This window comes from Nelusetta ayraudi, unplaced genomic scaffold, assembly GCF_046127955.1.
Source record: "Nelusetta ayraudi isolate G7.1 ecotype Tasmania unplaced genomic scaffold, CSIRO-AGI_Nayr_v1 ptg000060l, whole genome shotgun sequence".
Classification (NCBI taxonomy): Eukaryota; Metazoa; Chordata; class Actinopteri; order Tetraodontiformes; family Monacanthidae; genus Nelusetta; species Nelusetta ayraudi.
In genome coordinates this window covers 5,251,710-5,278,436 of record NW_027466110.1, presented here as the reverse complement: position 1 = coordinate 5,278,436, position 26,727 = coordinate 5,251,710, and the positions used below count along the sequence as shown (strand labels likewise).

The 26,727-nt window shown below is 43.7% G+C and overlaps 1 protein-coding gene across 2 annotated transcripts in view; it reads left to right on the top strand.

The window, feature by feature from the left end:
• Positions 1–26,727, top strand: part of gpc6b (glypican 6b) — an 88,233-nt gene that overhangs the window by 7,711 nt on the left and 53,795 nt on the right. For both annotated transcript variants that reach the window (XM_076040139.1, XM_076040138.1), the window contains exons 2-3: positions 10,404–10,562; positions 22,416–22,807. In XM_076040139.1, the coding sequence (XP_075896254.1) occupies positions 10,404–10,562; positions 22,416–22,807 (551 nt within the window). The remainder of the gene's footprint in view (positions 1–10,403; positions 10,563–22,415; positions 22,808–26,727) is intronic.

Below are 26,727 nucleotides of genomic sequence, written 5' to 3'. Positions count from 1 at the left end.
TCATATCAACAAAGTTTGGCCGCAGACTGTGTAAACAGAAGGTGTGTGTTCAGTGTCTAGTGTCATGACACTTCAATCACGTCCCCAAGCAATCGACCAGCAATGACAAAAGGATTTCATTTATTTTCAGACTGGAATTTCACTGAAAACTGCCTCAATCTGATCCCATGTCGAACACAACTTTAAAACATTTGTTCAACCCCTGGCAACTTGTCATTTTTTCTTCTTCTGAATAACCGCAAATATTTTTTTCTTTATCATCACAAGCTATTAAGTGAGGAAAGGGCAACATTTCCCCACAATAAAAACAAAAAGCCAGGAGCATTCCACTGAATCGTGACCAAATCTAAACACGACACATAAATTATCTATTGTGCGGCTGAATAGCTCATCGGATATTGTTTTGAGTGAAATGGAATCACTTTGAATGTCTGCGCTCATCTCCTGTTGTGCCAGAATACTGAGCACTCTCCTCTGGAAACCCTTCTGGAAGTGTCTCTGCTGTGGCCCCAGAGACGGCCAGAGCAAAAACTAAAAACATAATATAATGTTTAGACAGCCCATTGCTTCAGAACAATTTCTTCAAAGCCTCTTTTGAAAGGATTTTGTTTGTGGCAACAGAGGGCAGTTATGCATTTATATTTCTCATCTCAAAGAGTTTTTTTCATTTGAGTATCATTATTATTATTATTATTGTGGCTTTGAAAAAGATTTCAATATAAAACGGCAAGCCTTTGAGTCTACAAGGGCTGTTTTATCATGCGCGTATAGCCTTGAATGCAGCACTAGATAGAGTATGTTGACACAGTACAAAAATAAATAAATAAAAATAATGAAATACTGACACATTTGCGAGGAGTTTGAAACTGTTGCATCGTCTTTATTCCTGTCCTTTTTCCCTTCACGCTGACTCTCATGAGGATGAAGAATACCAGCGCGCCATAGCGCCGTGGCTGCTTTTATTGTTGACTGTTTTATGTCAGTGGAAATTCGTTTCCTCTTGAACCTGTCCTCGTTCACCCAAGGACACGCACTCCCCCTGTATCGGCATCCCCCCGGTTATTTAAAACGCAAGCATGCCTTTTCATTACGACTTCTGACATGACCCGAAATGTGATACGAATAATTTTATTCAATTTTGATTGAGCCAAGTTTTAACTCGAGCTGGGGAAAAAAAAAACTTGGTGATTCTCGACAAACAACCCTCAGGAGACGTTATTAAAAGTGTGGCGGGGCGGAGAGCAAAGATATGGGGGAAGAGATGGAACGCTCGGATTTGTGCATCCACCCTGATGTGCGTGTGTGCCGGTCCTCTGTTTGCTGATATCTTTTTGTTCAGGAGGTCTGATCAGTCGCAGAAAAAACAAACAACAACGTAAACAAACTGGTTTTTTTTTGGTGTCTGCAGCAACCGGGAGAATCAGTGTTTGATAAAAATAAAAAAGTGCTTCATGGCAATGCCTCGGTTCACCTCAGCATGTGTTTTTCAAGTGAGTAAACTTTGCCTATTTCAGTGTGAGACACAGTGCAACCCAAGCTGTTGATCAGCAGAAAACATCTTGCGTGCTTATTTATTTGCACTCCACATAACACCCACGGGCTCCTCCGCAGGCAGACTGATTTTGGCAGTGTCGGTTTGTCGTTGGCCTGTCAACGAACACGCCGTGAGTCACCCGGTAAGGCATAATTTGCCTCCTCCTGCAGGAGTGCTTTCAAGCGCTTGCCGCTTTGTTTTGGTGCCCCGGCGAACAACTCGTTGATAAAGGAGAACAGCCGACTACTTTTACTTGTGAGGCGGTATGTTTGTTTGGTAGAGGTAGGTCTGCGCTCTCCTTGTCGATTAATTGGCCCTTCTGCTGTCTTCCAACCCAAACCCTGCTGGTTGAGCATTTGCGTTTTATTCATTTTGGGTTGAATACTTTTGTGCCCCATGATTTTCTGGGCGGCAGGTGCCACCTGGAAACTGTCTTCATTCTGGTATTTTCTATATGGGATTAGAATTGGCTGAAGCTCCATCAGTGTTTGAAGGCCGTTGCTGTTGCCCATCTGGCAGGTTTGGAAATTGGATTAGCCGTAGAAAGACCCTGGCGGCTTTTCTTCTGAGATAAGACTAATCTAAGAAAATGTCAAGTGAACCCCTTAATTCCATGGAGGGGCAAGAAACGAATAATTAATTAAAAGTGAAATAAATTGCCTCTCTTGAACGCGTTTTTACGTGGGCTGTCTTGGGTGTCTTACGAAAATAGCTCATGTTTTTTTCTGAAATGGTCTCAATTGGTCGCACTTATTTCCAATACAATCTTTAAAAAAAAAAAAATCAACCTGTAGCTCAATTCGATGTTGATGATATATTTAATGGTGAATTGATTTTGGCTTGGTAGAAATAATATTGCAACACAAGAAGTCTTGATCTTAGTTTTGGTCAGCAAAGCAACCAAACTAAGGCAAAAGTGTACATATGACATATTTGGTTTTATTTTACCACCATGAAAGTCTTCAAATGATCAAAGTCTGTGCCATGGTAAAGTTTACTAGATCCATGTGGAATGTGGCCTAGCCTGGCGAGTACCTTTACGACCGCTCGAGTCGCACAGTGTATTGCCGATCTCAGAGTTGGGTGTGTCAGAGTTTGGTACACGCTGACCTTTAGTGGAACACGCAGACACTCTCGAAATGTTCCATAAAGTTTCCTCTGTATAACATGAACCAGCGATGCATTACGTATCAAGGCTGTGCTGGAGAGGGTAAAAAAAGGATTGCGCTAGAGGGACATTTATTACATCATGTTGTTATCTCACATGGCAGCTTATTAGGTGATACATCCTCCCTGATGATGCTTCAAGTCCACAAGGTGACTCCTTGATTAGTAAAGAGTGAACCAGAGAAGTTAATGTCTTTACCTGGACTAAATCTTGCCTTGGAAAGTTGTGAGAAATGCCTGTTATTTAGCCGCAAACTGGTGGAGCAGGAGAGGTGCGATGCATCCAGGTTTCTTACCAGTCAGACAGTTTTGTCGCGGCGCCGCTGAACTTTCATCATTATGAGCTGAGCTGCGACAAAAACAGGCAGATCTCTAGGGTGAGGAGGTGCTCCTGGATGTTCTGATGTGTTACCGCCAGAGATGCACAAGTAAGATCACTCACTCGATTAGCATCCACCCAGTCACAGAGTATTGCGCAGAAAGAGCGATCAAAGCTCTTTCAAGTCTTTTCATCCGCGGCGTTGTGAACGCCCCTCAGTGGGAGGAGTCTGAATACATTCTCAGCGCAATTATCACCGGTTTGGTTTGCAGTTTAGGTGTTTCAGAAGGGACGATGAGATGTGACACCAACGCGGATGTTAACACCGACGGCTTCCACTTTTACCTTGTTGTTTGAATTGTTCTCGTTAAAAGTAAAGTATTTGATTTTTTTTTTTAAACAGTTTTGGATCACACTGGTAACATTAGTCTGCAGCAGTGTGCGGGCACGCAGGACTGTTAACGTGAAAGGTTTTTGTTATTTATCACAATTAATGCAAAGAGAAATATTGCACTGCTGAGGAAGCACAAGTGTTTTCAAGCATTATGCCAACCTTGACCCTTTTGTTGTTCAGATCAAGGTTGATCCCCCCCCCCCCCCTTTACATCACAACGCCTTAAGTGGAATGGATGTCACGTCCATCCTCTATAGCAGCAACAACATCAACGGCGACGGCTGACAAGATCGTTATCTTTGTCACAGCACCAGTTTGACAAACATATGACAAATTGTATCAGACTCCCAAACGGTCCCACAGATATCACACACCACAGACAGCTGCGGTAGCAACTGTGCAACACATTCACTCAACCAGTCAAATCTTATTTGTATGGTACGGGGGTGCAAAATCGCTTTGTCTCAAAGGACTCGCGATTCTTCTTGCTGACTCAAGTTTAAAAGTCACTTTTGAGTCACTCAAGGTTCTTGAGGTTCTTGAGTGACTCAGGAAAAGCTAGTGGTAGCAGAGACACGTCCATGGACTAGTTAATAGAGACAACAAATCATTGTTCGCAAGTCAGAAAAACCTAAAAATATAAATTTTATTTGCTGCTGTATTGCATTTCTTTCTTTGTGATTTCTCGGCCAATAAAGGTTTGAATGATTTGTTCAGGCAAGGAGATGGAACCCTCCTTCGATTGCTCAACCCAGTAGGATTGGTGTATCCATAACCTCGGCTTCTTTTTCTTGGAAAGTGACGATGTCTCATAGCAACAGTGATTACGATATATCTCCATCACTGGACAATGAGTCAATTGTTGCCCTGTCATCAAGTGTGCTCAGTCAGTCCAAGATTCATTTTCCCATCTTGCCGCTGGGAATTGATGTGATGGATTGAAAGCATTCTGAATTTATGTTGGTTTTTGTTTTATTTTTTGGTGCGTAAAAGCCTTAATATGTGTATAATTTGAATTCTGATTCCAAAGCGTGATGCACAGTGAAAGCTGAACACATCCTGGGAAAGGTGGACCGTGCTAACAGCAGTATAAACTGAAACTGGGCCCCCTGCTGCACCTACAGACGCCTTTTTAATTTTGAATTTCTAGCCAAAGGCCAAGTACGAAACACGGCTTTAAGAGAAAAAAATAAACCCCCCGACGTGCTGCTCGGGATCACAGATGGCCTCGGGTTGAAATCACACACGGGTCCTTTCTGAAGACTCGGGTCTTCTCATTCCGGAAGACTGGGCTTTATATAGACTTAATAAGACTAGAATCAAAGAAGATGGGCTCATCAACATTTCATCAGCCCAAGAGTGCATTATTCACATTTGTCTTTTTTTTTTTTTTTCATGTCAAAAAAAATATTGCGGTGGGGATAAACAATGTGATAGCGGAGAGGAACATCCTGAACGTCCGTAAGATGGTGTGTTTTCCTTCTTGGGTTGCGGTGAGTTGAAATTGAAACAAAATCTCAAGTCAAACACTTAAGTGTTCTTTAAAGTGATCCTTAAGGCCGTTTTGAAAAAGAAAAAGAAACACAACAAGGTAACCCTGGACTTCTGATCTGGTTTGCTGTAATCAGAGAATCAGAGATCTAGAAACTGTTCAGTTCCCCTGCTGTATTTTTCGCAAACAGTCACAGCAGTCAGTTAACGCTCGTTGATGCGGACTGTGTGTGTTTGCATAAATGATGCGGTGCTCAGACACAGTCACTGTGGATAAACCGCTCTGTTACTAACACTGCTGGCAGCGAGAGTCCTCATGCCTCACGCCCCGTTTGGTTGAGCAAAGATTTCCCTGAGTCCCTCGACTTGTTATTTACTGGCGTCAATAAGGGTCAAACCTCAGTAAAAACACAGTTAGCAGATGAACGCAGGTCGGTTCGGCCTCCCATCGGCACTCGCTCTGCTTCTTCCGAAACGCTTTTACAAAGTGCAACCTCAGCACAGTCTTAGTGATCCTCCCATCTATCCTGGAGCCTCAACAGCTTGGATGCAGTGAAGAATTTGTCTCCGCTGCTCCCTTATTAGGTTGCCATGCACCTTGAAAGTCACTCCCTTCGAATGTGACACAATCTGCTCTGTAAAAATGACTAATTTTGCAACTCCCGACATCAAACACACCCACACCACAAACCGAGTCTGGGTATTGTAAATTTCCCTCCCCCATTCCCGAAGCACGAACCACACCTGCGCCTTCCCCATACATCACTAGAGTCGATACATAATTTAAACTTCCGGGAAATAAACAACTCAGAGCGGCTGCCGTGACATAATACATCTCCAACGCTGCAGAGCAGCCTCGGAACTAACTGTGCCATACTCATTTTAGAGACTAAAAACAGCAAAATAGAACTGTATCGCAAACCCTGGCTTCTTCAGTCAGTCTTAGAAATTCAGTGGATTTACAAACCAGGACAGCTTCCTTTACGAATACTGAGGCAGGAGGTGCAGGGAGGGGGTGGTAGCAAAATCAGCTATTTAAACTCTGGTAGCTTATAATAATAAGATAAGCATGAAAGGTTGGTATAGCGGCATTTTTTTAATTATTTTTTTTAACATTTTTTTTTAACTCAATGTTGTTTTCGCATAGAATACCCTGATTTTTCTGGATTGGAAACTTGTCTTTGCTTGGCCTCTAACTGGCTTCAGCAGTTGAACGCAGCGGTGCTAATGTTTTTAGCGAGCTCCTGCTTCTTTAAACACGGCGTGCTTCAGGTGTTCTTCTCCTTCCACGTTCAAGGAGCAAACTTGCGGCGCCACACCAGGCCTGGCATAGGTACTACAACGTTTCAGCTGTTTCCAGCGTTTCCGTGTAAACAGGAATCTTTTTGAATACAACTTTGTGTAAACGTGTTTTTTTTTCGAGTGCTTTTTCAAAAATATCCATCTCTCTGTCAACGGCCCCTTAAAAGGCTGGAGACATACATTGAATGAGAATCTGGCAGTCCGTCTGCCGACTGTCGCGCCTGGTCTCGTGGTCTTCACTGGTTTCAGTGCCGAGCAAACTCGCAGAAAAACCTGGCAGGGCCGAATGACCCGCCGGCCGGGCTCGGGAGGGCGATCGGAGCGGCCCACGCGGTTGCTGTTACACAGCATCGCGTCAGTGCTCTGAGTGAGGTGAGACGCCCACATGAGGCTGAGATCATTTGATGGACGGTGCCCACCTCGGCTGCAGCCTGTTCGCTCCGCACTCGGTTGCAAAGTCACACAACGGCAACAACAACAACAAGGCCAAACTGCCGCCCGGCAGCTGCCTACAGAGCAGCTGCCTCCGGGCGCACAGAACCTCATCAATTCCTCACCTCCGTTCGGCCTTAAATAATAGTATTTTGCATGAGTTATTATTTATTTATGCGCTGATTCAATATCTGTTTCGTCAGTGGTGTAAATGGGCCCGTTGCCGCATCTGGTCGTGCGAGCAGAACAAATAAATAAATCAGTCTTGCACCTTGGAACGATTCAAATTGGTGGAGGCTGGAAGAAGAGTCAATCACATTGTGAAAGCAGTGTGCATCGTAGTGAGCAGATAGTGCCGACGAAATGAAAGTAAGAGCATTTCAGATGGACTGTGGCGTACTCGACGCACATCAACGCGTTCTGTGGCTTCGCTAAGAAAGCCAAGTGGAAAGTCGACATGCCCACGAGGTGAAGCTGTAAAAACAGCTGTAATATTTAATGTTTTCCTCAACCAGTTTGAGAAGGAGGGGAGGAAGAGGATGAGGAGAAGCACCGCATACATTTGCATTAAATAGGTGTGACAATGATATCAATATTTAATATCAAGCCGATGTGTTTTGCTTTGAGATCTCAGTTAGAAGTGCGAGATCGCAAGAGACGTTTCCTGTTTGTCCTGCGCTGCGGAAATATCCGGCATGAGCAGCCGAATCACATCGGGCGAAAAAAAGTCATTTAGGATGCTGTTTTCCATAATCATATCAATTTCCCCCCAAAAATATGTGAGATAAAGTAGTATAAGAAAGGTCACTGGGTCACGTCAGGTGAAAGCTGTTTTGGAAAAAGGATGAACCAAAATATTGGTACAAGAATGAACATTTTTGAGGGAAAACCAAGATGAGAAGAAGATGAGAGTTCCCCTAGCATGGAAAATCTTGTGGTTTTCATCAGGAATCACTAAACCAGGGAGAGGTTTGTCTCGCTCCTCCTCACCACTAATATTATTCAGCACTGGACCGGCCGACCTCGAGGCTAGAGGAGAAATGCCTTGTTTTCTCATAAACATATATTAAAGCAGGGACTCCAGTCAGAGCAATAACTTGCGCAGGTTCATAACCGCATGGCGACATGCGTGCTTAGATTTTTTTGATGCAATTATTTGGCTGCTTTATGAATAATTCTCAATTTGCATGGAATGAGGAGACAAAAATAAGTTATGACAAATTCAGAGAATGAAGAGTGGGGGCTTCCTCTTCTTTTCATTTTCATCTAAATTAGGATCCCAAACTGTTTAGTGTGTGTGTGTGTGTGTGTGTGTGTGTTCACCAGGGGGGGGGGTTTGACTGACAAATTGTGGCCGTATGTTAGAGATCAAACATTAAAGTGAAATTTTCTAATTATTTTTTTCTTGGAAATTGGAAATTCATTTGATTCTCACGTTAATTAAGCTTCTTCATAACTGAGGCAAAGGAAAGGAAAGGCGCCTGTTTATTGCCAGCAAATCCCGTCTCAACAACACAGCGTCGTTACTCAAGATAATTCCTGAGTGAAAAGCTTTGGTACTTCACAAACTGCCGCTCCCCAGTCGTCTCCAGTGTCCCGCTGACATTTTCCATAAGGTTGCGGTTCTGCTACAAGGTGGACCAGGAAGATCCTAGCCCAGTGGTCCATGGAACCTCCATGTTGTCATGCTGCAGGCTTATTTAGAGGTGATGCTTCTCCAGTGTCTTGTCTCGAGATGGACTTTTTTCCCCCTCTCCACCTACGCTTCCTCATTGACACATGATGAAAACGCGTCATAGCCGTGCGGCCCAGGGGACTTCCAAGTCGGAATTTTCCTTTTTACCACGTTGTTTGGTTCCTGAGGGGTCGATACAAAATGCAGCCTCCATCCTGGGAGGACACGCGGCATGTGATGTTTGTTGACCTCATTAGATAACGACAGACAGAGGAACAAAGAAATATATCGGCGGTGCATGTTTCCCCAAAGATTCAGGTGGTTCCGTCGCTGTTTTATTGTGGTTGACAATAGAGTGGATGCTGACTAAATTTTTTTGTGGCTCCATGTATTTTGTCTTTTTAAATTAGATACATGTAGATCGTTTTCTCTTTGGGTTTTGCATTCAGACTTGGCCTGGCAGGAATGGTATTCCTTCCTTGTAACATTAAATTATGCATAAAGTAAAAACCTGTTTTTTGTATAAACTTGCTTGACTTGGTTTGGATTGGAGTAAATCCACTTTATTTATTTAAAAAAAAAAGTTTGCTTGATACAGGAATATTCCCTAATTATAAACTTTCCATGGTAATGAGGGGTTGTGCAAGTCGTCTGTGCATGTGATTAAAGAGTGCACAATGCATGTCGGGGGTGTGGCCTCAATAGCCCTGCTGTCAGCAGTGTGCATGCATGTGCATAGATATTGAAGTGTACTGTGTGTGTGCGTTCCTACAGTGTTTTTCAGGAACTATATTTAAGGTCCCTGCTGAGGACCAACCTCAGATCTTATAAATTTCAGGTTCACTCCTGTCTATCGCTGCTTAAGTCTGGAACTTTTGCAACCCTAATTCCACTTTTGGGAAAGATGAAAATATTCTCTATTCACTGGAAACTCCACTTCGCCGTCTCCTCTGCTTAAAAACTCTCCCCGCGTCTCACGCACCCACCCACGCATGCAGCGCACGCTGAAAACAACGTTGAAAGAGTCGGAATCACAAATTATTTTCCCCCTGCAACAATCTATGGCGCGTCTCTGTGACTTCAACCTTAGACATCTGTATTGCAAAAGAAAATATATATATATATATATATATATATATATATACATATATATATATATGTGTATATATATGTGTATATATATATATATGTGTATATATATGTGTATATATATATATATGTACATATATATATATGTGTATATATATATATATGTATATATATATATATATATATATATATGTATATGTATATATATATATATATATATGTACATATATATATATGTGTATATATATATATATATATATATATATATATATATATATATATATATGTGTATATATATGTATGTATATATATATATATGTATATATATATCTGGAGCTGCTGCGACGTGCATTGGCGCCTGAAAAATTTCATCCACTTCCACGTCGAGTGCCAGAAGCAGCTGCAGGGAGCCCGAGCTGATAGGTCTTTGTCGTGCGCTGTCGTCGCCCCTCTGCGCGGCCGACGCTTTGTCATGTTCCTCGCTCATTATTAGCGCAATAAACGCTGCGCTAGTAAAATAAATGGCTGCATTGTTCACCGCGCTCGTCCAATTGCTTGTGCATCGTGATGTGGAATGTCCTCCACTGCAGTCACACAACTCTGGTGCTTGGCAGCCGAAGGAAAATGTTTGAAGCAGTTGTGTTGTTTCTGTTTTTGAGCGGTTGATGCTCTCTTCTGGTCACAATTCAGGCAAAGAGTGGCCATTCAAAGCTAAAGGTTGATTTCAACCCAAAATGCTGCAATCGCTGATGAAGAAGCGCAAACTAAATATGAAAACTTGCAGGAATGAGTTGTGGAGTTCAACTGCGTAGACTTTCATTCTGTCATAATTTTCAATCAATAAAATAATGTCAGTGAGTGAAAATGCATTGGAAAATTCCTCTTCTGGAGCAATCTGTACGTTTTCTCCACTGGCTTTATTTATTCATCCTGTGCAACTGATGTGATGCTCGGTGCAGAGGCAGAGTGCAGAACTTGTGTTTTTCTGTGTGTTTCGCAGGTGAGCACCTTCGAGTATGTCCTCAGGGAAACACGTGTTGCACCCAGGAGATGGAAAACAAATTTGGCCAGCGGAGCAAACAGGACTTTGAGAATCTGACGGACGAAACGAGTCACGAGCTGCGGAGTACCTTCGTGTCCAGGCATAAAAGGTTCGACGGTAAGTTTTTCACTGTTTTTATTCGTATTTTTCATTCATGCATTTGAGTGACATTCACTCATTGACTCATCTCAAATGTTAATTGGTCGGTCACTATAGAACGAAATGCTCAAAATGGTTGCAAGTGGATGAGTTCATTTGTAAAGGGCTCAGAGTTTGTAGCCCACCCGCCCCCTCCTCTCTCCCCTCCTCATCCTCCCAAGTGGGCGGACCGAGATTCTGGAAATCACGTTAATATGCCTCAGAGTGCCGCAGCTCTTGTTGGATTAGACAAACGTGGCTTTTTGCAGGACGGACTGACGGCTCCAGCAGCTGCAAGCAGCTGCCGCGTGGTGCGGTTGCCGTTTGGTGCGTTGCGGCATCCTGCATTATTAAAGTTGTTTGCTCGACCGACCGCTGGGTGAACGCTGGTGACAGCCCCGTGGCGACCGACTTGACCGCCGCAAATCCTCCGGCCTTCTGCTTCTCCGCTCCCCCCCCCCCCCCCCCCAAACCCCCTCTTGAGTCTTCTTCTGCATAGCCGGCATCCCGTAGTTACAGTTACAGTAATAATAATCCCGATTTGCGGTATTATGCCGCGTGGGTGGCAGCGTCTTTACAAAAAAAGAGAGAAAAAAATGGCGAAAGGATGATGGAAGTGGAGCTTATCACCCGTTGCCACCTGCCTGTGTTGGATGTAAAATCCGGGATCCAGTTCTGCTTCCCGCGGATGATAAATGTTTACTTCAGAGGGGATAAATAACGCTCGTCATCAGGCTCATCATTTCACATTAGCCGGTGTCTGCTGGCAAGAGTTTACATGCATTAAGGGAAGGCGCTTACTTCTTTTTATTTTTTTATTTTTTTTTGCACGACTGCGGAGTCGAGTCCAGAGTGAATTCAATGGGAATGAATTGAATGAGTGAATTTAAAGTTGAAGGACACAGCTTCTGTTTGGAGAGTGAGTGCTGGCCGGCTCTGGAAAGAAGAGATGAACATGCACTGGTGGATTTATTATTATCATTGTTATTTTTTATCTCCCCGCACGCACGCGGTTCCTTTTGCTGCTCATCAAACCGTTTGTAAGAGCAAGTCACGGACAAAATGAGGTGCTTGCGCGCCTTCTATCAGGTGTTAATGAACTGTCACGCTGACTGCCGACGCGCGGCCGACTCATTAATGTACAGAGGGAACAATGAAAAGGTGGAGAAACGGAACAAATTGCGCGCTGACCCCAGTCAGGGAGTGGAGTGAGACGTCCGACCCGACACCCCTTCTCCTGTCATTTGCTTGCTAGTCTGGAGATAATATGCACAAAAAAAAAAAATCAAATCTGTTTGAAGGAAATGCCATGTGACGGCGGGCAGAAAAAAGTCTTACATACACACGAGCCTTCATCTTAAAGAAGATTCTGAGTCAGTGAAGCTGCCCGGATTTCATTTCTTTGGGTTCTTGGAGGTCCCACATTATACAGACGTCACCGTGCCAGCTAATAATAAATACACACATCTCTCGCACGTCAGTACTTCCTTTACTTTTTTCCTGAGGCCCAGCCGGGTGTGTGTCCAACCCACTGAGGACGACTGCTGTGTTTCTGTCTCCCCCCCGAACATGTGAAGGAAGCGTCCTGTTCAGCAGGAAGCTGAAACACAGGCTGCAAACAGAGGGCTAAATTAGCTTTTTCTGGTTTTTGTGCGATTGATTGTCTGAGGCTGATTCACTGGTTTCCTGGGATACTCCACCTTTAAATCAAAGATTTAAAGCCAGTAAAACTGGATATTTCTGCAGGAGGCTGTAAACAGAGGGTTAATCTGCTAGTCTGTTGGACTTTGAAAAAGTTAGTAAACTTTTCACCTGTAAACATGTCCAACATGAATAGATTCCACTTGTCTGTGGGACCAAATTTCTCCTCGTAAAACTGTTTTGTTTTGTTTTTTCTGCCAATTTATTTTAAAATTCACATCCATTCACTTTTCTGGCCAAAATTCACTTGTGCAAAATCACGGCAGCAGCCGCATGAGTGGGTCATGAAATTTACATTACCTCTCACTCCCTAATTACGCCACGCGGTGCGGAGCTGGGACGGCAGAACTAATGGCACACATCATCAGACTAATGGGCCAAAAGTTTTTGCCATCATTTATACGACGCACAAACAACCCAGATGTCTGGAAAAACTCAAAATTGAGATTCTGCGCTATTCACATTTATTGGCTTCACGGTTGAACAGCCTTCATTTAATATCCGCTATCGGCGCTATTATCAAATAACCTCTCAGCAGAACACGGTTTCAGTCAATCTGCAGACGGACAAAAGTTAAAGCAATCTTGCTAAAAGAAGAGGGATTGGTTTTCATGCACAGCTCTCTAAATATACCCGCTGTTGACAACTAAATAATATTTGAATGTATCACGTTGCAATTTAATACTCCCGAGTCAATGTCTGGTGTGTCCGTGCCCATTTTTCCCCCTAAACTATTCAACATATTGCATGAAAGACACACTATTCAGTTACAGAATGCGACTCTCGGATGAGCATGCGCTGCCCAGAAACTCAATGTCAACGTGTGCCGTGTGATGTCTGTCTGTCTGTCTTTTTTTTTTTCCTGGAATCTGCTTCTTTCTTTCACATGTGGTTCCTGGAAGCATGCATAAATAAATGAGTGTTATTTTGATCGGCCGCTGTCAGGACGGGGGAATGTCAGCGAGGGGGGGATCCAACAGCACTTAGATGCATGACTCCAGGCACTGGCTCCACCTCTTGGGGTTTGCTGCCACTCTCTATAATTTCACCCATGTCAAGATGCCATATGCAGGTTTCAGCCTTTTGGGAGACTTTATATCTGCATAGGGTCTCAGCTGACCCGGCCGTGCAGGAAATATATTGATTTCTAGATTGAATGCTGGGGTGTATTAAGTTGTGCGACCGTTGGTTTTCAGCCAGAGACGTTGGATGAGATAGCCTGTTCATAAAGACCTCTGCCTCGATAAAGCATTTGAAAACCCCTATAAAATGATTGGAAGTGCAAAGTTTTGCAAATGAAAAACAACTTGAAAGGCGACTGCACTTTCCCAGAGGGCTGGTCAATTTTCTAGTCAACTTCTCCAGGCTTCCCATCGATGCAAGGCAACGATAGCGACATTAGCCACACGTCGACAGCCCTTGGCTAGCTGCAATGTGCTGTGGCGTTAAACAACACTCTTGCCAAAGCCTGTTGGGAGTGAAAATGAAAAAAAGAAGCAAATGTGAAAATGTCTTCCAGTCCAGATGAAACTGAAACTGCCGAAGCATCAGAGCTAGTCTGCTGAGCAGCAGCTAGGCTCACACTGGCTAGCAGTTTTTCTTCTTTTTATCTTTCTCTGTCTCATAAAAAAAATGTTGGCTTATAATATGCCTTAGTTTTCTAAAGGAGATAGGAGCAGATATATCTTCTTTTATACGTGTTGCTTGTCACTTTCGTCACAAACGATGCTGACTGTTTGCTAAATGTGTGAGGGACGTTAATGCTTTCAATTGTTGCTTTGGCAAGACGGATGTCTGAGATTTAAGCCATTCGGCTGCACTTTAGGATCAGCTCACATTACACAGAGAGGCGCAAAACTAATACTGGCCTGGATTCATGGTTCAAATAAGTAGAGAGAAGAAAAAAACTGTTTTCATGTTGTTGTGATGCTCCCTCTACCATCACTTTTGCTCGGGGCCCTACATCAGAGTTATTTACTGAAAACGGCACATCTCCTTCTCTTTATGCAGAGTTTGCTGTGAGTGATACTGTGGCTGACAGTGGCTGGCCAGCCCACGCATATCACTGCAGCCCTTGTCACAGTGAGGGAGCGCCGGCTCCAGCAAGGCCGTCCGAGCGGAAACATAAAAATACACTGAAAAGCCAACGTTCCACAGTGCAGCCAGTGGAATCGAAAACAGAAAGCCATTGTCAAATTGCTTAATGCTTGATGTGTCGCCGCAAACACTGCAGTTAATTGATAAAAAAAAAAAAAAAAAATTGCCCAAGTATTCTTATTGTTTTCTCTGAGCCACTTAAAAGACTCCGGGGACAAACAGCCTCAAGGAGTCTGTTGCATAATTATTTTCCATTTTCTAATTAAGATAATTACCAATCAATTGTGAAAGCCTTCCCTGACCACGGTGCTGGATGGCCAAACACAATTTAAATACGGTCTACTCTTCTCAGTTCCAATTCGTTACCACTCCAATCATTAAGGTGGCTTTTTATCTTGAAAATGCCACACATGAAACTGCAAATCTTTCCTGTGTAATTGTTGTGGGAAAAACAAGAAAACTTACTTCTCACAGAAATGGTTTGCACTTCTGACAGGGGCCAGCCCATGCTTTTTGAAGAAGCCATACTTCAAGGAAATATCACAGAGAATCTATAGAGTGCACAACTTGACCTGAATGGTCTGAGACCAGGCTGTCAGTCAGATGAGATCAGCAGAGAGCAGGTGAACGAATCAATGAATGCAGCCTTGAAGCAACACCTCGTCATTTTTTTCTTCTTGAATTTGATAAAAAAATAATTTCTACAAAGACTTTTTGTAGCAGGGAAAATGGCGCCTCTACCAATGACACAGCACCCCTCTTGGCCTTGTGTATAATGATGGATACGCACGCCAGGAAGAGAAAAAACTTGCATAAATATTTCATTTGAAGAAGTACTTCTATCGTATAGATACCTCCTTTGAAGTTTGATCGAATTACGATGACACTGTGAAATATTGTATGATGTTTTCCCAACAGATGTCGTTACCCTCATGAATGTAGCATGAAAAAGGTGTTGAGGCAACAAACGTTACCCAAGCAGCAGTTTGCCGTACACACAAATGTCTGAACGCCAATGGCCACCACTTTGAGCAGCTCTTGTAATCGTACAGGCCAAAGGTTACTTGTATTAATCTAATGATGTCGGAATAAATTTAGTATCGAAATAGTTCCGCAAGTTTGTCTTTGCCTGACTCTGTACGTGTATATACAGTATGTATCTCCTGATGTGTGTGCCAGTCCAGAACAAGCGATTCCTCGTCTCTACTAACTCGTCCGCTGGCTCGTCCCTGCTACGTGCCAACTAGCTAACTGAAGGAGCGACAAGACAGCATGTCACTAATGTGCGGCTGCTGTTCTAACTGCAGTAAATGTATCAAGTTAATGACTGGATGAGCCCTGTGGGATAGCTCTGGTTTTTCATTTCAACTCCGCTCGCCCTTCCCCTCCCTGATATGAAGCTGAGTCGTGGCTCATAGCAGCCGTCCCCACTCACTAACAAATCACTCACTCTATTTTGGGAGCGGGTGGAGCTCGTGTGTGCAAATTGATCGTTTTGTCAACTGATCAAGTGATTAAAAAAAAAAAAAATTATCTTTGGTAAGTGACTCATCATAAATTGAAGTCGGTGACAAAAAAAAAAAAAAAATGAGATTCCTGTCATTAGTGCAAAGTGTTGAGGTAAAGTCGTGCATGTTCTTCTTCTGGTCAGTCCCCTATTACAAATCAGTGATCTGGTGAAAATGAATAATAGTTGTAAAATATTTTAAGGTGGAAAGCCAATTTAAAATGATCATGTGGGAATGGTAGTCAAAGTGGTAATAGTAAATGAATGGCTCATGTTCTCAAATGGCATCGTACCAATGGCATCGAGTGCTCTGCACCTGCTGAATAAATAGAACAGTCACCACGTTTGGTAATTAGCAGAAAATATCTCCTGATTATGAGACAAAAAAATCTTTGGGTCCTGCTCAGCCGACCGAAAATAACATCCAGCACGTCAGCCTTTCCGCCTTGACAGTCCCAGCGGCTTGAGTTGTCTCCAGTGTTGACGGCCCTGACAGTATTAATATCAGCATCATCACTTGTAAGTAACATATCCCGGTGGCAGATTAACCGACCGTGGTGTGGTGATATGTCACAATAATGAGATACTCTCATAATTTATCATTTTTTTTTAGGTACTATAGATGTTTTAATATGAATATTTCACCATCACAAGATCCTTTCTCATAATTAAAAGATGTAGAAGGTGTCTAATGTTTTATTTATTCAGCAAATGCAGTGGAAATCTACTGCGAAAACGTCTCATTAGCTTTAATTAGCGATGTTGTACTCGATATCCGCGTCAGTGCATTTCTCCAGCATGCGCGTGTGTGTGCTTGTGAGAGAGAGAGCTGTTGAAAAATAAAAATTCTCCTCTTCATCATCGGCCTTTGTTTTTCAAACCTGCCAGTCGTGGACAGCTGCTCTGCGCTGGCCCGCGACCAGGTTTTGGGTTTGTGTGACCAGATAAATGTGCACCTGTGAAAAGGCCACGCTGGCTCAGCACAATCCCTCGGCTCTCACCGCATCCTAATGGACGGTCCAGGTTGAGGGCGGATGAGGAGGCAGCGTCGGAGAGCCGCAGGGCCTGTTCTCTTGTCCTGGAATCGATCTGGGTAGAAATTCCAATAGACAATCATGTCCAGAAGAAGATGGTGGTGTCAAAAAAAATAGATATATATTAGTCGATTTAGATTTCTTGCATGGGTGGTGCAGTGGTGCAGTTGTTAGCAGGTGGCTGTGTGGCCTTGCAGAAAGAGGGTTGTGGGTTTGATTCCTTTATCCAAGGCCTTTCTGTGTGGCGTTTTCATGTTCTCTGCTTGTCTGAGTGGCTTCTCTGCCGTCCTTACTTTCTTTTTTCTGACTTTTCTGACCCCATCTTCACCATAAGACGACTGGTTTAGATAAACTGCAGCAGCCCTGCAACCCTGACTGGGGTGGAAGGGCAAACCGTCGGATGGGTTTCCTGCAAGAAACAGAACACTTTTATTTATTTTTTCTTCTTAAAAGCATTACGTGATAAACATGTAATGTGACCTTCATGACTTAGTTGACGTTTATCCCATTGTTCACTCATCCAGTCACTGCCATCAGTTACTGGGCAGTGAATGAACCCAAAATCATATTATTTGTCTGTGTCCACATGACACAAGCTTCTCATTTACAGCAGTGGAGCCTTTACTTCAAATGCAGCTTCTTTTTTCTCAGCACAACCTTCCCCTTCAAAAAAAAAAAAAATTGACTTGATTTCGTATTCATTGGAAGCAATGCTAATTCAAACAGTTTCTTGGTTTCCTGAGCACTTCCATATTATTATTCCATCTGGAAGAAAAGGCCAAGAAAAAAAAAAACTTTCCAAATTGAATGAAAGCTTATAAATGCGTGAAATATTCAAATTCAAAGCTAAGTTTAAAATGCTGTTCAAACAAAAAGAAAAATCCCCTAACAATCCACTTATCCCGTGGGTCTCACTGCCTCAGACGTCTCGTGTTGACAGGACCAGGTGAGTCCTGAATATAATGTGCTGCTGCTTTTCAAAAGCTCCATTACAGCTAGAATTGAAAAACTTAAATATCACAATAAAAAACTGGTAATGGAAACACGTAAACTTTGAAAAACATCTCAAATATGGCTTAAGGGTTTTGACGCTCTCATGAGGTGGTTTTTCAGACGCATCCTTACAGAGGTGTATCGCAAAAGTGTCATGCAAACACTTTTTTCGCATTTAAACATCACCAGAGTGATGTACGGGGTCATGTGACCAGGTCACTTCAAGTGAAAATGGCGTGCTATGTTTGGACGGAGGAGGAGACGGAATATATATATATTTTTTTTTACAAGTATTCAAAGGGAAAAATATGACAACCATTCTTGACGTCGAAATGGAGATTTATCGCAAAATGTTCTGTAGCTCCATCCTCCTCAAAGTGGGGTCTCGCTGGACGAGATTTGACGAGAATTACGGCTTATGCGCTTCACACCATTCAATGGAAACACCAGCAAATCACAATTGTCAATATTTTAGAAATATCACTAATATTTTGCGAGAAACTGCAATGGAAACGCAGCATGTCCAATCTAGTTGAACGAAGCCACTTCAGTACTATTGCATGCACACAAATATTACACTGTTTTTTATAATTTGATAGTTTTCTTAATTTGATAGTAGGCATGTAAATGGGATCTTCTGGACATTTTTTTCCCAAATGTGGCATTTTCTGACTAAACTACAGAGGATATTCATAACTATATGCACCAATATTAGCTAAGACCGTTCTGTCTCATTCCCCACACTTTTCTGGACCACTGGCTCCATTGACTCTCAAGCATGGCTGCAAAAAAAGCGTCGTCGGGGAGAACTTTATTATGCAAAAGTCAGAAAAGATTTGCATACGGGAGATCACAATGAGCGGCATGTGTGCAGTTTTATTTTCAGAGGAGCTAGCGAGAGAGTGAGAGGGAGGGGGACAGAGTTCACCTGCAGGCTGGAGACACGGAAAGTGAATCATCATTATAATGTGGGAACTTTTGGAAATGTTTTCTTGGTTTGTAGCTCATCTCTAATCTAATTAAGTCTCTTTTAGGCAGCGGTTGCATGGAAGTGCATCTACTCCAGAATAGCACTGCAGGCCTGGTAAAATGTTTGTGCGGGATTAAAAAAAAGTTCTGCAGTTAAGAATAGAACAATAGAAAAACACAGCTGCCTCTAAACAGGAATAATAGTGGAATATTCATTTCCAACAGGCGTAGAAACGGCCTTATTGCAATTTGGAATAAGGAGAAAAGCCAGAATCTGCCTTTATTCGCAAATGATGTTTTTGGCATTTGCGTGATTGCTTTTAATTACGAGTTGCATGTCGTCCAGGGAGAAAAGTTTTGAAAGTTGAATTTGTGAATCATCACTTTTGCTCATTTGGAAACTACCACTAGTTAGCTTTGCGGCACTGCCGGTATGGTGGCTTGCATTATTAATTTCTGCAATCCACTAAAAACAACCGTCCACCCTGTCATCAGCTGCAGCAACCTCTCTCTGCAATGCTCGTCCCCGCCTGCGCTCTGTGTTCTATTGCTTCCGTACAACTGTGCAGACTGCTGTGTTAAAACTAGGGGGACAAAATAAAAACATAACCCATTGTTATTTTCTCCCCCCGGTTAGTTTCAAGATTAAAAAAAAAAAAAAGAGAGAGTAGAGGGAAATTCTCTGTTTTTGCGAGATCCAGACTGCTGACACCTCTGACATCCAGGAGAGCGTCCGGCAGGCGCGGAAACAGGAACACAGGCTTGTCTTTTTATCATGGAGAGCAGCTCTGTGTAGCCTCCTCACAGCTCTGTGCGCACAGAGAGGAAGTGAAGCAAGACGGAGCTTCGCCGGGAAAAACCTACTAAACTCTGCACGATGGGAACATTAAAATAAAATCCCTGTCCGGCCTTTCAGCACCACCACCACTCCGGCAGCTTTTTGTTGCCGTGCAGCTTCTTAATTACTAAGTTGTGCTCTGTTGTTTTCTTTATTTCTTTTCCCTTTGATTATTTTTAATCTGTGGCACTGACTGAGTTTGCTATTGTGAAACGCGATCCCTCTCATGAATCTCCTAATTAGATTAAGTTGTCTCTTTACCTAATTACTCATCATAATCACTCCCAAACATATTAGCATTGTATCCAATTCATTGCGCACATTAGCATAAATTAACCTCAATTGCATTGGATAAAATTCAATATGAATTTCCGCTGATGCTGGAGGCTGTGGGGTGACAGCGTTTTGTATTTATTTATTTATCTATTTATTGTTATTATTTTGCTTGGGATTCAATTATGTCAGAGGGAGCTATTTGTCAGTACGGATGTTGCTCAGGAGGGCAAACCACTGTAATGCCACTCAGAAGGACAAACATAAAAGTGGAAGCTTCTCGAAGTTTGTTAACGGCTCATCGTGGCTTATTGTTTCGTGCGTATTTGAGAAAATAAGTAGTAAACCATTGCATTGGCAGGCGTTTGCAATTCACATGTTTTATAATTTAAGTGTAAAGTTCTCGTGACGATGTCTAAAAAAAAATGTGTTAATCAAAGACAGACGCTGTCAGATCCCTTGAGGAAACCTTGACACTTTGCGCCGACGTGTACCCGATGAGGCAAAGCTAACGAACTGTAGTTCGTTCTTGTGACAAGAATAGAGAGAGCAGCTCTTTTACAAACAGGCACCGTCTGATTTTTTTTTTTTTTTTTTTTTTTTTTTTTTGTATCAAGATGTTTCACTTGATTCGACCAGGAAAAAAAACAACCTGCGAGATCAGAATCCCACGTTTCCTCGACGAACGTGACCGTTGCTCTTCAGGCAACATCAAGTAAGTTCTAATCGCTGCTCTTTGCGGCTAAAAATAAGTGGCTCTCACTGAAGTAAAAATATGTGAATTATATTGTCTGCTGCTCTGCCAAGGGGATGTATTTTCTCAAAAAATGAAACTGGAAAAAAAAAGTATTGTGTGCAGACGGGATTAGCTGTCCATGAGGGTTCTGAGTTTTACACGACTCATCTCATTGTTGTAGACTTCCACCTTCCATGCAAATGACTTCTTCAGTTCAACTGCTTTTTAAAGCGGTGAAAACATAACATGGGCTAGTCCAGTCTGACATGGCCATTCTGAAAGGAACATACTGTATTTCCTTTCTTTCATGTCGCTCTACAAAGTCTGAAGCACTTTTGTTCGACAGCTTTAGTGATCTCTACTTCTCGTCCAAAACCTTTAAAAGAAAAAAAAGAAGAAAAAGTCAATTAAAGTAAAATTTTCACTCAAGACACGACTCATGTTCAGCATAATTAGCCATCTGTTTAAAGCTCTTGCATGAACACTCTTTTTCAGCTTTGTTTTAGGTTTTAAAGAAGAAAGAGGAAAACTTTGCTTTAAAGGTCCGGCATTCTGCTGACCTCTGGTCTTTTTTCTGAGCTCCTTAGAATTAATAGAAGAAGCCTGGCACGGCCTAATTAATTATCCATCATCGCTAAAAGATTTTATGACGATGGCACATTTAGCCCTCTGTTTACAGCCGAACCGATGCGTTGTTGCACCTTCCACATGCTGATTTTAGAACAATGGAACCGTAAATGATGGACTTTGTTAATTTCGTCAAAGTTCATTCAAGGTCTACAACACATTAAGACAACAGTGTTTTGTGTTTTGCTGCTCGGGTTCAAATGAAAGTACGGTAATTTCACACACAGCCACGTTCTGCGACCATTTTGCAGGGTGTTTGCACGGGGGGACGCCGCAGCAGTTAACAACAAGGCGTTTATCTGCGTTTGAAACCCCTGCACCTGCCCAGCACGAGGCACATTTAGCCACCGGCTGGTAAACACGGCGCACCACCACAAACGCTTTCATCAGGATTTTGTTGGCACAGACCAAATAACAGGCGGCGAGTGAAAATTCGACTTGACAGGACACGCAGCTCGGCGAAAAAAAAGGGAGCGTTTTTCAGCCGAAGTGGAGACGTTTGCTAACTCCGTATTTTTTCTTCTGGTTCGTCACCACGGACGGCAGACGGTCAGAAATATCACCGCCCTCGTCTCTCGCAAGCGTCACAAACCCCGAACCGACAACACATTGTTGAAGAATAATTTATTGCCCCGCATCCCACAGCCCTCACGCCTCCTGCGCTGCAAAACTACATATTATACATCACTTAACCATGTGTGTGCCCTCTATTAAGGCAGAGGAACTGCAGGAGCGTGTGACGGATGGACGTTATTAGGCCGCGTGCGCCACATACAGGGATCTAATTGCTCAAGTGTGAGGAACGCTTCCAACGCAATGTCAGGATTGTGATATGAAATGTGGCGATGCGTCGACCTCTGTTTTTTGTCAATTTGTCATTTCTTTACTTCGGGGACGGTTAAAGTCTCACATTTCACATCAAGTTAAAGTGCTGTATTTCTGTTGTTCTTCATGCTTCCCATTAAGTTAAAAAAAAAAAATTGCCACTTTTGCCGTAACAGTCCAGGAAATCAGATATTGATGCTTGTTTCTTTCTTTATTTCCCCTCCCGGCCCAGAGTTCTTCCTGGAGTTGCTGGAGAACACGGAGCGCTCGCTCAACGAGATGTTCGTGCGGACCTACGGCAAGCCGTACATGCAGAACTCGGAGGTGTTCGAGAACCTGTTCGCCGAGCTCAAGCGCTACTACACGGGCGGCAACGTCAACCTGGAGGAGATGCTCAACGACTTCTGGTCGCGGCTGCTGGAGCGCATGTTCACGCTGCTCAACTCGCAGTACGTCATCACCGAGGACTACCTGGAGTGCATCAGCAAGTACACCGACCAGCTCAAGCCCTTCGGGGACGTGCCCCGGAAGCTGAAGGCGCAGGTCACCCGGGCGTTCATCGCCGCCCGCACCTTCGTCCAGGGGCTGTCGGTCGGCCGCGAGGTGGCCCAGCGGGCGTCCAAGGTAACGGACACGACGTCGCACATGCAGCGCCCAACTGGGGAGGGGGGAGGGGGGGGATTTCCCCGACATTTTCAGATGTTTTTCCCGCTGGTTTCCGGTGTAGCAGCATCATGTGGTTTCTTATACAAAGTCTCATTAGAAAACGGTGTGTTTAGCCTTCTGTTTGCAGCCTCCTGCAAAAGAAGATTTTAGGTCCCAGGTAAGAGTGAAGCTTTGTTGTATTTCCCACATGTTCAGAAGGGAGCAAAATAACCTTTTTTTATATGGAACCTGGAGACATTCAGCATTAGCACCCTTTGTGACATCCCAAAGAGCCTCATTCCTGACCTGTGTTCTTAAAAAGACATAAAAACCCTAACTGTAACAGCACAACCCCGAGAAAAACAGAGCCTGCTGCTGATTAGGAATGCAGAAAATTTTCACACTCTTACTGCAAATTTTTTTCTTGTTTTTTTTAAATTTTTTTTAAACCAAGCCTGTGGCCTTGATTGGTTTTTCCGCAGTGGGCGCATTTTCGTTCCCCAGCTGCAACAAAACTTCCTCCTCCCACACTTCTCTAACTAACGTGTCCTCTCCAACCGCTCGTCCTCGGGAAGTGAGTGTGGGCCTGTCCCAGGAACAGGGAAAAATAAATAAATAAAAAAGCCCTTGAAGGGTTTTGCCGATGGCTCTGGAGAAACGTCCTGACACTGAAGGGGGGGGGGGGGGGGCAAGAATTGTCCTGCAGCGGCCGTTTATTACTCCGTTGCCTAATATTTGTCGAGCCGGTGCAACGGAGCCATTAATCATGCTGGACCTGTAGTTCGTGATGCAATGTAATCTTAATGCAGCCTCTGCAGTACATATTATTGCCCTGGGAGGCTGTGCAGTTTTGATCTCGTACAAAGTGAGATTAAAGGAGCGCGGCTGAAGCTCGGATTTAGAGACGCTCCTCAACAACGGGCGTGAGAAGATCCGGCCCCCATAAACAGTGACCCCAGCCGCCTCCTTCTGCACCACTGTATCGATATCAAATAGATCAGCTTATCAACGCTATCGCCAAACACTCTTAAATATTTATGGATGTGCTGTAAACAGATGGCGGCGGAATTCTAATATTCCCAGCCGATGGGGGGGGGCAGGAGCTCGCAGCACAGATCCGGCCTGCTCGCCAGTCCCAGCGCCATGCACCCGGTGAACCTCCAGCCTCCCTGACTTGCCGCTCAGGGTGTGTAGTTAGTGCGCCTCTGGCAGAGCCGGCATGTCCCAGCTGCACCTCTTGACATTTCCAGTGAGACCCGAGATCCAGGTCATGTGTCTGCGACCGCGGACCCTTTGATCCCCCCCACCCCGGCACCCTTCCTCCCCTTCCCTAGGTGTAAACTCATCACCGGGGATTGGGTGTATGCACAAAGGAATGAGAAGGTGGCGGCCGCACGGCCGGCGCCCTCCGAGACGTGACACCCTGCGCTCGCGGCCCGGCGGCGCGCTCGTCGAATTAGAAGCAGACACGGCTCCCTTATTTCCTCTCACGGCTTAAGAGGCGGAGAGCCGATCCTCCAGGGGCCTTTAGAGGAGACCTGCGCGGATTCACAAGCGACCCACACACACTCACAGTTATCATCCTGTATTCATATCTCCAATGTGAAACATGGCAGATTAACACATATCATACAGTGAAGTCCAGGACCGACAGTATACATGTATATGTGAAAACAACAACAACAACCAGCAGGCTCTGTCTGTCTGTGTGGAGGACGTGATTTGGTTTCCAGTTTAAGATTATAAGCTCCGCGTGATCGCATGATGACGTGGTGACTTCAGAGGTTGGAAGTTGCTCTGGTTCGGATGTCTTCTCAATAAAAAAAGCTTCTGCAGAAGCTACTTGCAAAGACAAAGAGAACAGAGACTGAAGGTTTGCCTGAGATTTTCAATTGGGCACGCTCTAAATTTTGCTTCCCAAAATTTCAGTGTCTGTTAAATTCAAGCAGCTTGGTGTTGTTTTCATATATATATATATATATATATGTGTATATATATATATATATATATATATATATATATATATATATATATATATATATATATATACATATATATATATATATATATATATATATATATGTATATACATATATATATACATATTATAAAATAAAAGAAAATGTAAATATGAAAAATATGAAAATATGCATCAATGCTTCATTTCATTGTCTAAAGCCACTAAAAGAAGAAGCAGCTGCTTTTTCAATCCAAACTCACATCATCCAAAAAACACTTTTCCTCTCGGTGGTCTGTCCGCCGAGGCTTCCTGCCAGGTGTCTTCAGTGTGACAGATATTTGCAGAAGCACTTTTTAAGACTTAGTGCACATGTGACAAATCAGGGTGCTCTCTGCAGTGAGAGGGCTGTGTGGGAGCTTTTATCTGGCCATGACTCTGTGGCTCTGTGAAAACCGTCTTTCAAGCGGTGCTGAGAATGAGGTTCTGGTTCAGCAGATGTCAGGATCAGGCCGTCTCTCTAAATGGCAGACCTGAAGACGGCCATCTTTTTTTTTCTGCCTCCAGCAGCGATGACGAGCCTTCACTGTGTTCTCATTGTACGTTGCCACATATCCAAAAAAAACTACTTTTCTAGTTACGGTTTCCTTACAAGAAAAAAAAAGTGTCTTTTCATTCACATAAATGGAGGAGGAGGTTTTCTCTTTTTCAAGCTATCTTCTCTTTTCATACCCGTTTGACAGGCGATGAATCTCAGCCCGTTTACGTTGTGATTTGTTTCCTGAAAAGATGCGGCTCTCTCAACAGCGGCTGTCTCACCAGGATTGATTGCGAAAAGGAAGCAGCTCTGTGAAAGTGAAGATCAAAAAAAATAGATGTCGTGATGCTCTGGACTGGAAAGAGAGAAGGGAGGATGATATTCAACGTTTCTTTGGTGTTGCAGCTCCAAAAAACAAAAAACCACAACAAGTTAAGTTAAGTCTAGCTAGCTAAGTCTAGATAAGTCTCGCTCGTGACGTGTGTGGTCGTGTGCCTACGCGGGGAACCCACCAATTTATCCCGTCGCTTTATTCCACGTTTAACGCAGACGGTACAACCCGATTCCTTTGAACCTTTGTTTGAACTTAAATGATTCAGTTAGATGAGTGCGACCAGTGAACCCACGTGGTGATGGAAGTTGTCCGGGGCCACCGGTGAAACCGGTGGCAGCGGAGGAATGACAGACACGACACACGACACCTGCCGGTTGGAGTCACTTCACTCTAATCTCCCGATCTTCACATCTGCAACGCTGCCGGCGGTGCAGTCAAGCCGCCGTGTGACTCAGACTCAGCGGGAATCACCGGGGAGGGGAACCGCCACTGCCGCCGCCGCCACAGCTGCTCCGCCTCAACAGGTCACTGCGGCGGCGCGGCAGCTTGCGGCTGTTGGAAGTCGGGAGATGGGACAGAAATGAGAGCGGAGGGGGCGGAGCAGAGTTCAGGAAGTGAAGTCGATGGGCTTTCAAGAAGCGTTACTTTGTGCCAGGCCCCCCGGATCCAATGTGGCCGCCCATTCATCTCAATGGAGTCGCTCACCCAGCGCATCGTTTTTTTGAGTTCCGTGTTGCTTCCGCAGTATGCGGCCCATACAGCAGTAGCGCGGTGGTGTCGTTTCAGCCAATCAGAGCGAGCCTAGACACAGAATCACCTATGACGCCGTGACTTCACGCTGGGGATTAACTCTTTTCTGGGGATGTTTTGCTTTCGAAATATTGAAAGTCAGTGACTTAAAAATCTACAATATAAGCTGTATTATGAACTGCGTTTCAGGTCACTAGGGAAAATTAAATAAATATTAAAATCTTTCCTAAGTGAATCATTTGCTGAAATGAAAGTTAAAAGGTAAATCTCCACGTTTACATTCTGCACAGCTGCATGTTCTGCTTGTTAAACGGAGCATT